This window comes from Ictalurus punctatus, chromosome 10 (assembly GCF_001660625.3).
Source record: "Ictalurus punctatus breed USDA103 chromosome 10, Coco_2.0, whole genome shotgun sequence".
Classification (NCBI taxonomy): domain Eukaryota; kingdom Metazoa; phylum Chordata; class Actinopteri; order Siluriformes; family Ictaluridae; genus Ictalurus; species Ictalurus punctatus.
Window position 1 is genome coordinate 23,448,202 of NC_030425.2, and position 13,644 is coordinate 23,461,845.

A 13,644-nucleotide genomic window follows, 5' to 3' on the forward strand; every position below is an offset into this window, starting at 1 on the left:
TAACATACAACTATTAGCAATGGCTAAATACAGTAGCATGTACACTGCTACTATTTTATTCATAGTTGTGGCAGTCATTAACATTAATACATAACGAATAATTTATTAATATTTTTTCTTCAAAAGCTTTTAACTGTCTGTGGCAGCTTACATAATACCAAATTTTTTTTTTTTAGCTAGTCATGCTAAGTGTGCCATTGCTTTAATGACATTAAACTCCTGTTCCAAAATGGAGGCTAATGAGCAGCTTTTGACTGACTTTAGGACATTTTCTGCCATTTCTTGTTAACGTATTTTGGCTTTAACAACCAAGAGATAAATATTTCAGAGTTATAATACTGTAAATGTGGGGTATAATAATAATTCTGAGGTAAATCTGAGGGAACTGTATCCAGTAGTTAGTTTAGCTGGCAGCTAATCACATGACTGTGTAGTTTACTGAATTACAGTTCTTACTTATACCACAGCGCTGTTGATTTTCTATAACATCAGCTCTGACAGTAGTTCCTGCTGTCATTCAAACGAAAGGTTTATATTAATGCACTCATTTCTATAGTAACAACCCAATTACAGAGACTTGTATGGTGAACGCTCCACATAATCTAAGGCTAATAACGGGATTATTTTCCCTAGAATTTTCCCATGCCCTTTCATGTTTTATTCCTTGCATATGGTACACTGTACTACATACCACTTCAAGAAGTAGTATATAGTATAGAGTATATACATGGTCAGTGTACATTATATGTACATCATTTCTAACACAGCCTGTTTTGTGTATGTGTGTGTGTGTGTGTGTGTGTGTGTGTGTGTGTTTATTAGCCCCTCCCCCCAACCATGTCACCCCTTCCCCCATCAAGTAAATTGGGTGGTGCTTTTACAGAGTGGCACATCATCTAAACGGTGTGTTCCTGGTGTACTTGTCTCTCTCTCACACACACACACACACACACACACACACACACACACACACACACACATATGCAGGGGGAGGGAGGGTGCTTGTATGACTCATGCAGAGATACCCATGTTCAGTGCGTGCCTGTCCACACATCCGACCACACACTCGAAAAGAGCAACCTTAGTCACACACACACATACACGCACACACACACACACACACACACACACACACAAACACACACATATGCACACACACACACACACACACACACACAGCGAGCAGGGAAGGAGGGGCAGGCTGTGGAGACACCGGCAGCATGAGGCTGAGCCAGAGAGTGTGACGGCATGTTGAGGAAACTGGTATGCCGGAGGATCTGCGCCTGTAAGCATCTCTCTTTCTTTCCATCAAAGGAGGGAGGGAAAGAGGGAGAGAGAGGCAGAAGAAGAGAGGCAGACGGGGTCGAGAACAGATAGCAGCATCGGGTGTGAATGCCGAACGGGTGTGAACAGTAGCTAATCTTTATCGCAGAGTGAGCGAGAGCATCTTGAAGCGGTGACAGTGGAATGGACTGGGAACAGATGTGGCTTTTTTCACTATCAGTGTCTCGTTTGAATGTATGTTGCTGATAATTAGGACTGTGAGTTGATATTTAGTTGAATGTGTCACTGTCTTAGATATGTCTGTCCTTCTGCCTTGTGCAAAATACTATTTTTGATACTGTCTATCTAGAAATCACTACACAGAGAAGAAGTGTTTATCACAGGAAGCGTGTGTGAAAAAGATGGATTGGGACAAATGAATGATGTCTTTGGTGAACTGCTCTGGCTTGTTGTGTGTGTGTGTGTGCGTGTGTGCGTGTGTTAATAATTCATTGGAATTGATTGCCGGTCTGGCACGTTTCAGTGCAGCCCTCACATGTACGACTCAAGGGGAAATATATAGTCACTTCCAGTATAAGGTTGTGCTGAATAAGATAGTGCCCTTCACAGAGGAAACCCTTGAACACGACTAGCCTAGCATTGGCATCACATTGCATTTAGCCTAGCATTGACCTCACATCATGGATGGCACTTGTACATGCCATATTCTTTGGACAGATTTCCCACTTTCAGATTCATAGTTACAAAGGTTTCGCGTTTAACTTAGCAACCCTGATCTGTTTGGGTAGTTTTCCTATTGTTAAAATTCAACTGATGGTTAGAGATGATTAGAGAAGTCATGCTAAAATAAGTTGTATTAAGCAAAACAAAGCATTATGTATTATTCACCACTGACACTGTGCTTTCCTCTACTGTGATTAAACCTTGGATATCTAAAGTGATCTTTAAATATGAAACCTTGGATATCTAAATGTGAAGGCATGTTTATGCTCATTTAGGTCAGGATCTCACATTTTAAAAGGCAAACACTACATTAATGCCAGCCCAGTACTCACATCACATCATCACTCACAACTAGCCTAGCACTGACATCACATCACCTAAGGGCTAGTCCAGCTCTCACATCACATCATCACATCACATCATCAGATCATGACTAGCCTAGCTTTCTCCTCACAGAATGACTAGCCTAGCTCTCACATCACATCATCAGATCACAACTAGCTTAGGTCTCTCCTCACAGAATGACTAGCTTAGCTCTCACATCACATCACATCATGACTAGCCTAGCACTGACATCACATCACCTAAGGGCTAGTCCAGCTCTCACATCACATCATCACATCACATCATCAGATCATGACTAGCCTAGCTTTCTCCTCACAGAATGACTAGCCTAGCTCTCACATCACATCATCAGATCACAACTAGCCTAGGTCTCTCCTCACAGAATGACTAGCTTAGCTCTCACATCACATCATCACATCACAACTAGTCTAGCTCTCACATCACATCACATCATGACTAGCCTAGCACTCACATCACATCACCTAATGGCTAGTCCAGCTCTCACATCACATCATCACATCACATCATCAGATCACGATTAGCCTATCTCTCTCCTCACAGAATGACTAGCCTAGCTCTCACATCACATCATCACCATGACTAGCCTAGCTCTCACATCACATCATCACATCACATCACAACTAGCCAAGCACTGACATCACCTAAGGGCTAGTCTAGCTCTCACATCACATCACATCATCACATCACGACTAGCCTAGCTCTCACATCACATCATCACATCACGACTAGTCTAGCTCTCTCCTCACAGAATGACTAGCCTAGCTCTCACATCATTAAATCACGACTAGCCTAGCTCTCTCCTCACAGAATGACTAGCCTAGTACTCACATCACATCATCACATCACAACTAGCCTAGCTCTCACATCACGACTAGCCTAGCTCTCTCCTCACAAAATGACTAGCCTAGCTCTCACATCATCACATCACGCCTATCCTAGCTCTCTCCTCACAGAATGACTAGACCAGCTCTCTCCTCACAGAATGACTAGTCTAGCTCTCATATCACATCATCACATCACAGCTAGCCTTGCTCTCTCTTTACAGAATGATTAGCCAAGCTCTCACAAGACATCATCACATCAAGACTAGCCTAGCTCTCACATCACATCATCACATCACGACTAGCCTAGGTCTCTCCTCACAGAATGACTAGCCTATCTCTCACATCACATCATCATATCACGACTAGCCTAGCTCTCACATCACATCATCACATCATGACTAGCCTAGCTCTCACATCACATCATCACATCATGACTAGCTTAGCTCTCACATCACATCATCACATCATGACTAGCTTAGCTCTCACATCACAGAATGACTAGCCTAGCTCTCACATCACATCATCACATCACATCACGGCTAGCCTAGCTCTCTCCTCACAGAATGACTAGCCTAGCTCTCACATAACAGAATGACTAGCCTAGCTCTCACATCACATCACATCACGACTAGCCTAGCTCTCACATCACAGAATGACTAGCTTAGCTCTCACATCACATCATCACAACATATCATCACATGACGACTAGCCTAGCTCTCACATCACATCATCACATTATGATTAGCCTAGCTCTCTCCTCACAGAATGACTACCCTAGCTCTCACATCACATCATCCCATCATGACTAGCCTAGCTCTCTCCTCACAGAATGACTAGCCTAGCTCTCACATCACATCATCACAACACATCATCACATTACGACTAGTCTAGCTCTCACATCATCACATTACATCACGACTAGCCTAGCTCTGATGTCACATGATCTTATGGCTAACCTAGCACTGACATCACAGTCTGAGTAGCATAGTACTTGCGTTACAGCACAGACAGCCTAGCACTCAGATATACTATTAATATTGCATCATGGCTGGCCTAAGAGCGACATCTTATGGCTAGGTTTATTATTAATTAAACATAACATTCACATTACTATACATCTAGCATCAGTGCGCTGTCTTTAAAGGGCTCACTGTTAGCTTACCATGTCCAAAGTTTTCAGAGCACGCACCACAGCTAGCTAACAATGATGGCTTTTAGATATTTACAGAAAGCTCTCATGACTAGCATTCACCTCACAGCACAGCTAGCTAGCAGTGATGACTATTAGATATTAGCTTAAGCCTTAGATTTTAATAGTATGTAGTTATATTGATATTTATAGGCTAGATAATGCTTGAAGAACAGAATTTGACAATGTTTGGTTACTTTTATGTAGCTTGACATATTTGCATCATTTGCAATAAAACCAGTTGGAGGCTGAAGTAGTAGCCATTTTTGGGGGACTGGAGTACAATGCACTCTAAACACATGGCTGCTCATACATTCAAAAACAGGGAATTTAATTTCTGAATCAGAAGTTACGCAGGTTTCAACACTGAGAGAAGTGAAAAAGTATTTCCATTGAAGTTTTTTTTCTTTTCTTTCCAGATAAGAACATAGATGATGATGACTCTGTGGATGGAGGCCATTCCTCCGCCTCCTCTAAAGGAGCAGCGTCTGTCCGCCGAACAGGATCCATGCGCAGACCAAGCTCTGCCTCCAGCACCAAGAGCACAGGTTAGTGTGCCAACCCCCCCCATATTGTATCTAGTAAATAATGACATCTAGAATAATTATACTGATAGATTTGTGTGTATCTGTTTGTGTTCCTACAGGAAAAGAGGTGTCAGCTGCTGGTGCTTTGGATGAGGAAGACTTCATCCGTGCCTTTGAGGATGTGCCCACCATACAGGTAAGACCCACTTTATTATTTCATATTAACTTTTACTTCCTATTGATTATAAGTGGGTTTATAGACATTGCTCAAGGTAGAACGTTCTGTTTATCATTCATACTGTTTATAATTTGCACTGTTACCATGGAGCCGTCTCATTCGCTCACAAACACTAAGGTTTTTGTGGTAAAATTCTGTTTTTCCTCTCTCTGCCTCTTAGGTTTTTCTCATTAGCAATGCTGACACCGCTCTATATCTGTATATATTAACTGAAAGGTGAAAATCGGTTGCACAAATTCAGTAACCCTGAAACGAAAGCCTCAGCAAAAGACCACGCTCGTATTTTTTCCATCTGAAATATGATGTACTGCTGGGCTTGTCATTTTCCATCGCTCTAATAGTAATCGAAAGGTCAACGAGGCCATGCAGGTTGGAATTCGGCCAGTTCCGGCTCTGCTCATGAGGACTGTGCTTTGTGCCCATTTCAGATTTACTCCAGCAGAGAGCTTGAGGATTCCATGAATAAAATCAAAGAGGTCCTCTCAGATGAAAAACAGGACTGGGAGCACAGAGTGACCGCGGTGAGCGATTTCCTGCCATTTCCTGCTGTTGTTGATAAAATCAAAGTTAAGCTCAGAATGATTAGATTAAAGCTACTTGTGCCTAAGGCACCTGAATTTGAATACTGTTCCGCTTCTCTGGTTGACTGAAATACTGTCTCTGTAGTGAGGGAGTCAACGAGTCAGTAAAGCGATTGATAAAGTAAGTGATTAAAGAAAGTGTGAATAAAAACAAGACAATTAGTAAGTAAATTAACAGCGTGTAAGCAAGTAAAGAAGGTAAGTACAGTTGAGGTGATAAGTTTACATACCCCTTGAACAGTCTGCTAATTGTTAATAATTTAAAAGAACTAAAAGGGATCATAAAAATTGCATTTTTTAAATTTGGTTCTGCCCTGAATAAGCTATTTCACATAACAAATGTTCACATATAGTCCACAAGACACAATATTAACGATTTTACATAAACGAACATGTTGAAAAGTTTACATACGCTCAATACTCTGAGATTCTTAATACTGTGTGTCGTTACCTGGAGGATCAACGACTTGTTTGTCCTGAGCAGTTAAACTGCCCACTGTTCTTCAGAAAAATCCTCCAGGTCCTGCACATTCTTTGCTTTTCCAGCATATTCTGCATATTTGACTCCTTTCCAACAGTCGCTATATGATGTTGAGATCCATCTTTTCACACTGAGGACAACTGAGGGACTCGTAAACAACTATTATATAAGGTGACACGATACATTAAGAGCCAGGGGGTGTAAACTTTTGAATAGGATGATCAGTGTATATATATATATATATATATGTATATATGTAGCTTCTGAAGGGCAGTACTAAATGAAAAAAATAAGATCTTTAAAGAAAATAGCAACAATTTACACAGATCACCCTGTTCAAAAGTTTACACCCCCCTGGCTCTTAATGTATCGTGTTGCCTTCTTGAGCATCGTGAATGTTTGCACCTTTTGTAATAGTTCATAGTGTATGAGTCCCTCAGTTATCCTCAGTGTGAAAAGATGGATCAGGTAGTCAGTCAGTGAGTGAGTAAAGAATGTAAGTCATTTAGTAAGAAATTAAGTAAAGTAGGTCAGTAAGTACTAAAGTAAGTAAGGCAAATGAAATAATATGGTTTATAAATTTACTGGTCATGCATATGGTTATGTCCTAAAAAATTTTTACCTCCAAAGGTATTACATGCCAGCAGAGTGGAAAAGATACACAAAACAACAGCACAAATGATTAATATGCCTTTATACTTTTGGCTCTCGATTTGATCTGCAATCAGACTGGTTGTTTTGGTCAGCCCTCGAGTGTGATTGCTATGTTCACACCTGTGCAAGGTGGTAAACTCCGCAGGGTCTGAATGACTAAATAGTGCATCTAAAAAATGTGCATCTTAAATGGATCTAAATGACAGCTCTTAATTGTATATTACAAACATGAATTCAAATGAATTCATTTATTTATTGTAGCTGAAGAAGGTGCGTTCGCTGCTGCTTGCCGGAGCCACTGATCATGAAGCATTCCTCCAACAACTGCGGCAGCTGGAAGGAGCGTTTAAGCTCTCCGCTAAAGACCTGCGCTCTCAAGTTGTCCGTGAGGCCTGCATCACACTGGGGTACGTTCAAGTTATCGCTCGACACTCCAAGTGGCTGTTATTAAAACGATGTCGGTTCTAAAAGGGCTATAAAGGAAAAGATCAATTAGTTGACCGGGTTCCAGGATTGCTTTTAAGATTCACGCATTACATTCAATTATCATGGAGTGGCATGAATACACTGAAACAAACACACACATTTATATCGCGTACACACATACACAATATACAAATGGCAGCATTGAAGGAAGAATAATCGATCGATCTGCATCATTCGGTAAGCATGTGAAGTGATCTGTGATGTATTTTTTTCTTTCTCTCCAGGCATCTGTCGTCCATGCTGGGTAACAAGTTTGACCATGGAGCTGAGTCCATCATGCCCACGTTGCTCAATCTCGTCCCAAACAGCGCTAAAGTGATGGCCACATCCGGTGTAGCAGCCATCCGCCTCATTATACGAGTGAGTGCGTGTTTATGCTGTCATGCTGCCTCATCCCACACTGATAAAGGCCAGATTTACTGTACTTTTTGTGCAGCCCATTGTTAAATTGTAGGAAACAACGGAAAATCACTGCCATTGATCAGAGCATTATATCTGTGCCAGCACGCCGGGCTCGTGTTGAAGCATAAGTGAAGCATCTGCTTGACTGCTGTGTCTGTCAGTCACAGAGATTTAATAGCAGGAATATAATGGATAGGATCTGGTAGATGAGGGCTATTGACTGGAAGCTTGTGAGTCTGAATCCCAGGAGTCCCATGTGATCAAGGTCTTCAGCTGCTATGAGCTTGAACTGTATTCAGCCTCAATTTGCTGAGGCTGCTATTGTGTAAGTAAAGAATAAAACCCAAAAGGGTGGGCTGTTAGAAAAATAATCACCGATCGGGGTGGTGTGATGTGGCCCAGCATGAACCAGGAGGTGATTACTGTCCTATATAAACAAGCCTTTAATTACTCTTACTCTTATAACACAGCAATGACTGCATTTGTTTGAACAACAACATAGCACTTTATATCCGTTTATAGCTCCGTTTAACGTTGTGGAACAACCTCAAATTAGTTAGTTCCTGTTTTCACTTATAGTAGCTATAAAGAGTCGTCCCCTCACGCTTGTTTCTCTCTCTTAACTCTTTTTAACAGAGGCCAAAAAAATTGATTGTTTTAGGGTTGCTCATTGGATTTATTTGTGACGTCACACTCCACAGTGGTGGTTAATGGCTCTTATACCATGGTCTGTCCGAATACTCGATTCTGATTTGATGGAAATTGTGCTTTAAAAACTGTATAATGCACAGGGAGTTCTGGTCAGTTTAATCACCGTTCCAAATTAATGTGCTGCCTATAAATAACTGTAACCATAGTAACATCATACAGTTAAACTCACAGCTTCATTAGTAGAGACGCGGCACAGACGCAGGTAATTCACACATGCACAATCTCTCTCTCTCTCTCTAATAACTATTTACTATAATTATTTCAAATAAATGTAATCTTATTGCACTATTTTATCTCTGTGTATGATTTAGGGCGGGCAGCATTCTAGATCTGATGACTCGTATATAAAATAACTAACGTAAATTAACCGTCATTTTTATCTTTTCAGTCAAACATCAATGACAGCTTTAACTTGTCAAAGCTGGCAAGTGACCATGGTATAAGCGGGATAATCCATGGCTAGGTGTGCGTTATATGATTTTAATGCACGGCATGGAGGCGAAGATCCACCCGACTTGAAGCGGACATTCAGGGCTTTAAAAGAATTTGCTGCTTTTCATATTTCATTTTTTTATCTAGCCTACTAGGTTTAAATGTTATCATTTTATTGTGGAAGTTGTATACTGAGTTTTAATATATGTGTATATATATATATATATATATATATATATATATATATATATATATATATATATATATATAAAAAGCTTTAGTTGTGCTGTATTTAGGTTTATCTCTGTACCAATCTTATTGTGGAGAGGTATGAATTATTTGCCCAGCAGGGGGCTCACACCTCTCCCCATTCTAATCACCCTGCTCACCAGCAGCTAAACACAGAGTCACGATACTCTACACACAGAAACCCAACAGTGTCCTGACTAATCTTATAACAGACTTGCGGCGATAATTCTTTTTTTTTTACTGATTGAAAATGTCCGAAGCCCATTGTCCTAAACACTTTCCTCTGTCGGAAAACTTAAAGTTACTGATTTGCCTTAGACTATTACAAAACACTGACACTGGAGACTCCTTCCTTAAAAACCTTGTCTGTCATCTGAACGAAATCAGAATTGAGAATTCCACAACACTGTGGTATAACTATAATAAAAGGAGCATTTTTAACGTTTAAAAACATCACTAGATGTATCATTATTGTATACACAAAGATATCTTAAAAATGTGATTCGCAGTACATTGCTATGCAATGGATAGTTTGTTTACATTTTTTCCAGCCCAGAAATTTGTAGAGATCAACCGATAATCGGTTTTACCGATGTTTTTCCTGATATTTTTCCATAATTGGTTATCGGTTTTATACTATCGGATACACCGATAAATGGCCATCTTGTGGGCGTTTTGAGAATTGCGTGCAGGACCGCCATAACAGCCATTAATGTATTACACTAATATATATGTATATATTAATGTATTAATTTGTACATTAATATACAAATTACATGTGTTACATAAATATGTAGTTGAAGCAGCTTGGTGCTAAAAAATAGAGACAAATTCACGGAGTCACCTAATCTGTTTACCTCATCGAAGCTTTTATTTGAAAAAAGACACTATAGTAACAGTGCACTTTATTTTTTATTTTTTGCACTCTTTCAGACCCCTCTATTTATTCATTTTTGTTTTGTTTTGTATGCAAGGTGGAAGTGAAATTGATACACTTGTTATAAAAAACAGATTTGTTCAGTTCAGTGGTATTGTTATCAATGTGTCAAAATCAGAAGTAAAACAATAAAAAAAATATTGCTTCTGCATATCGGTTATCGGGCACATAAACATGCAAATAATCGGGATCGGTTCTAAAAAATCAGTATCGCTCGATCCCTAGAAATTTACCTCATCACCAGTCAAAAGAGCCGCCAGCTTAAAAGACAGCTCATGAGTCATGTGTCGTTTTAACACAAAGGGTTTTATCAGTTGGGGTTAAAAGGAAAGCTTGTCATACTTTACTTACATTTACAACTTGCCTGTCAGGTATCATTACCTCTCAGGGATATAAATTACAAACTGCTGCTTTAAATCGTACTAACTGCCCCTTTAAAGTTTGAAATACTTCTAATAGAATATTGTAGCCTTGTGCTTATTAAAAAATAAATTTATTTATTTATTTATTTATTTATTTATTTATTTTAAAAAAATATTTTTTACTGTGTATGTTTTAACTCATCAGTGTGTTTTTTCCTCCCCCAGCACACACATTATCCTCGGATTATCCCCATCATTACCAGTAACTGCACGTCCAAATCCGTGGCTGTCCGGCGGTAAGGCCATCGCTGTTTTCTAGTGATCAATAGATAACGTGTTGACAGACTAATTTAAGCCTTTCTTTTTCATTCTCAGGCGCTGTTATGAGTTTTTAGACCTTTTACTCCAGGAGTGGCAGACGAGCTGTCTAGACAGGTAGGACCATGATCATTTTTCATAAAGCTCCGCTTTACATCATTTACACTTACAGTGACAAAGCTGTGCTCTTCAGGATGATCACATATTCACTGGCACACGCATCCACACACAGAGGTCAGGTCCTTGATCACTCCACTCCATTATCCCTAGTGGTCTCTCCGGGGCTGCCACTCATGGCTTCTATTAGGACTTCCTGTGAGCACAGGATTGTATCAGGATTGAGGGTGGTATAAGATACCGCATGTGTGGTTTCCATAGGGGAGCACAGAAAACCCATGTATTGATTTTGGATCTGCTTTCACCAGAGCTTCCTTTAGACCTGGTTGGCTTTGTGTCATTTCAGACATTTAGCTGTTCTGATGGAAACCATTAAGAAAGGAGTCCACGATGCAGACGCAGAAGCCAGATCTGTTGCCAGAAAGTATGTGATTTGGGTTTTTACTGTTCGAGTCTGTGTATGAAAATTATCTGGATTGGAATATCCCTGAATCCCTGGTGTTTTTAGGTGTTATTGGGGATTCCACGGCCACTTCAGTAAGGAGGCGGAGCAGCTCTTTCAGGCTCTCGAGCTGACCTATCAGAAGGCTCTGCAGTCGCATCTGAAGAGCTCGGATAGTGTTATGTCTCTCCCTCAATCCGATCGCTCCTCCTCCAGCTCTCAAGAGAGCCTCAAGTAAGACATGAGTCAAGGTCAACTGTCTGCAACTGAACTGTTTTTTTTTAAATATAAATGAAATGTCTTCCATTTATGTTTTATTTCTGTCTCTTTTAGTCGTCCTCAATCTGCTAAAGCATCTGTAGGAAGCAGTACAGCCAGGAGTAAGAATATGTCATTTGTTGTAACTGATGTGATCGAATTGTAATGCCTAGGCCTTCAGTTACTGGCGTACAGTAGTGTAATGACCTAACTGTTAGTATGTGACTGCATCTTTGTCTCTCAGATAAAGTGGTGAGCTCTAGAGTGTCCTCCACACCTGGCTCGCTGCAGCGATCACGAAGCGATGTTGACGTCAACGCGGCTGCCACCGCCAAGTCTCGAATGCCCAAAGTACCCGCTGCTGCTCCCTTCAGCTCAGCCGGTGCACTGCCGCCTGGCTCCTACGCCTCGCTAGGTAACACATTACACCAGCACTTGGAGAGGAAATGTTGCAGTGTTAATAGAAGTTAAAGTGGGTTCTGTGGTAAAACAAAAAAAGAGAAAAATTCTGCATTGCAGTATTTCTTAGTCTTTAGGGGACCCTTGATCCTTCTGCTCTCACACAATCCTAGACATTCAGCTCATTAGCACAATCCTAAAGCTAGACACGTAGGATTTTCCCCACGTAGCCAATATAGTCAACGTAGTAAATCAGCCAAGACATGATTAATGTCCAACGCTTGCTTTTCTAGTTTTCTACTGGAGCTATGCGTGTGTCATATAATGTCCGAAACCACGTAAGTAAGTCTGTATGAGATTATCTAACACGTGGTTGGGGCAGGCCGGGGTTTAGGAATGCTAAGGGGCCGTTCACGTATCGCGTCTTTTGCGTGCTCAAGTTCGTTATTTTAAATGTAGACGCGACACTCATGCAGTGCGACGCACTCGTTTTTTTCGAGATGAAAAAAACCCAAACTTTTCAGAATGACGCAAACGCACCGCAGGTCATGTGCCAAGAACCAACCAATCAGCTTCACCCTTTCTCTTTGTCCACTCTGAAATAGGCTTTGAATCGCCCATTGTCCAGGCAGAGCTCTTGGATTAGTTGGCGAAATTCTCCATGTTTTCTATGTACTTGAAGGATGGGCGTTTTTTTTCTCTTCTCCATAAATTAATCTAGTAGCAGAACTACTGCAAGGAATATGCGGTGCTGTACATTAATCCTGTGCTAAAACCTCCTTGTCGTCATGGAGAGTGTAGCTCATGGTTGCTTAGCAACGGCAGACACCACGGGAGTGCAACCTCCGAGAGCTTCAGAAAGAAGGTGAAAGCGGTGTGGCTGCGTTTTCCACACGTTTTTAGGCGCAACGTGGGAATGGCCCCTAACTTGATAGCTGTAAGCTTCCTTTACTTATTAGCGATGCTAGACTCAAAGTGCTCCAGTGCAAAATAAAGGAAGCAAACTTTAGACTTTAAACATTTAGACATTAAACATATTTCTGGCTATACTGTCCCTTAAAACCGTTTATGGATATTATGCAAAATATCTTGGTTTTAGGGTGCAATATATTGTTTCATTTCATATTACTATTAAAAGGCATCCAACACCTTTTTGTTTTTTATTATTTAATAGCACCAACAATTAATATCACTAATAATAATAATAACAAAATATTCTGCCTTTCCTTTGGTCCCCTGCTTTTATTTGCCTAAGATGCAACTCCTGGTAATGTGGAGGGTAAGGATTCTGTGTGTGTGTGTGTGTGTGTGTGTGTGTAGAGTTGGGCTCTGTGTTCAGTCCTCCCTGTCTCTCATCCTGTGCTAGTCCTCATGTACTGATGATTCAGGGAAGCCCAGCTCAGTTGTTGGTTCACTTGATTCACACCTGATTCACATCTGATTCACATCTGATTCACACCTGATTCACACCCGATTCACACCCGATTCACACCCGATTCACATCCGATTCACACCTGATTCACACCTGTTTCAGCTGATTCACACCCGTTCCACCAGATTCACACCAGATTCACACCTGATTCAAACCTGATTCACCTGATTCACATCTTATTCACATCTTATTCACACCTGATTCACATCTGATTCACACCTGATTCACATCT

General features: G+C 40.7%; 1 protein-coding gene across 1 annotated transcript in view; it reads left to right on the plus strand.

The window, feature by feature from the left end:
• LOC108271228 (CLIP-associating protein 1) overlaps positions 1-13,644 on the plus strand; it is an 80,451-nt gene that overhangs the window by 34,563 nt on the left and 32,244 nt on the right. The window contains exons 9-19 of the mRNA XM_053683180.1: positions 4,806-4,934; positions 5,033-5,109; positions 5,580-5,672; positions 7,129-7,274; positions 7,578-7,713; positions 10,672-10,742; positions 10,822-10,881; positions 11,228-11,305; positions 11,390-11,557; positions 11,657-11,703; positions 11,826-11,996. Coding sequence (XP_053539155.1) covers positions 4,806-4,934; positions 5,033-5,109; positions 5,580-5,672; positions 7,129-7,274; positions 7,578-7,713; positions 10,672-10,742; positions 10,822-10,881; positions 11,228-11,305; positions 11,390-11,557; positions 11,657-11,703; positions 11,826-11,996 — 1,176 coding nt within the window. The remainder of the gene's footprint in view (positions 1-4,805; positions 4,935-5,032; positions 5,110-5,579; positions 5,673-7,128; positions 7,275-7,577; positions 7,714-10,671; positions 10,743-10,821; positions 10,882-11,227; positions 11,306-11,389; positions 11,558-11,656; positions 11,704-11,825; positions 11,997-13,644) is intronic.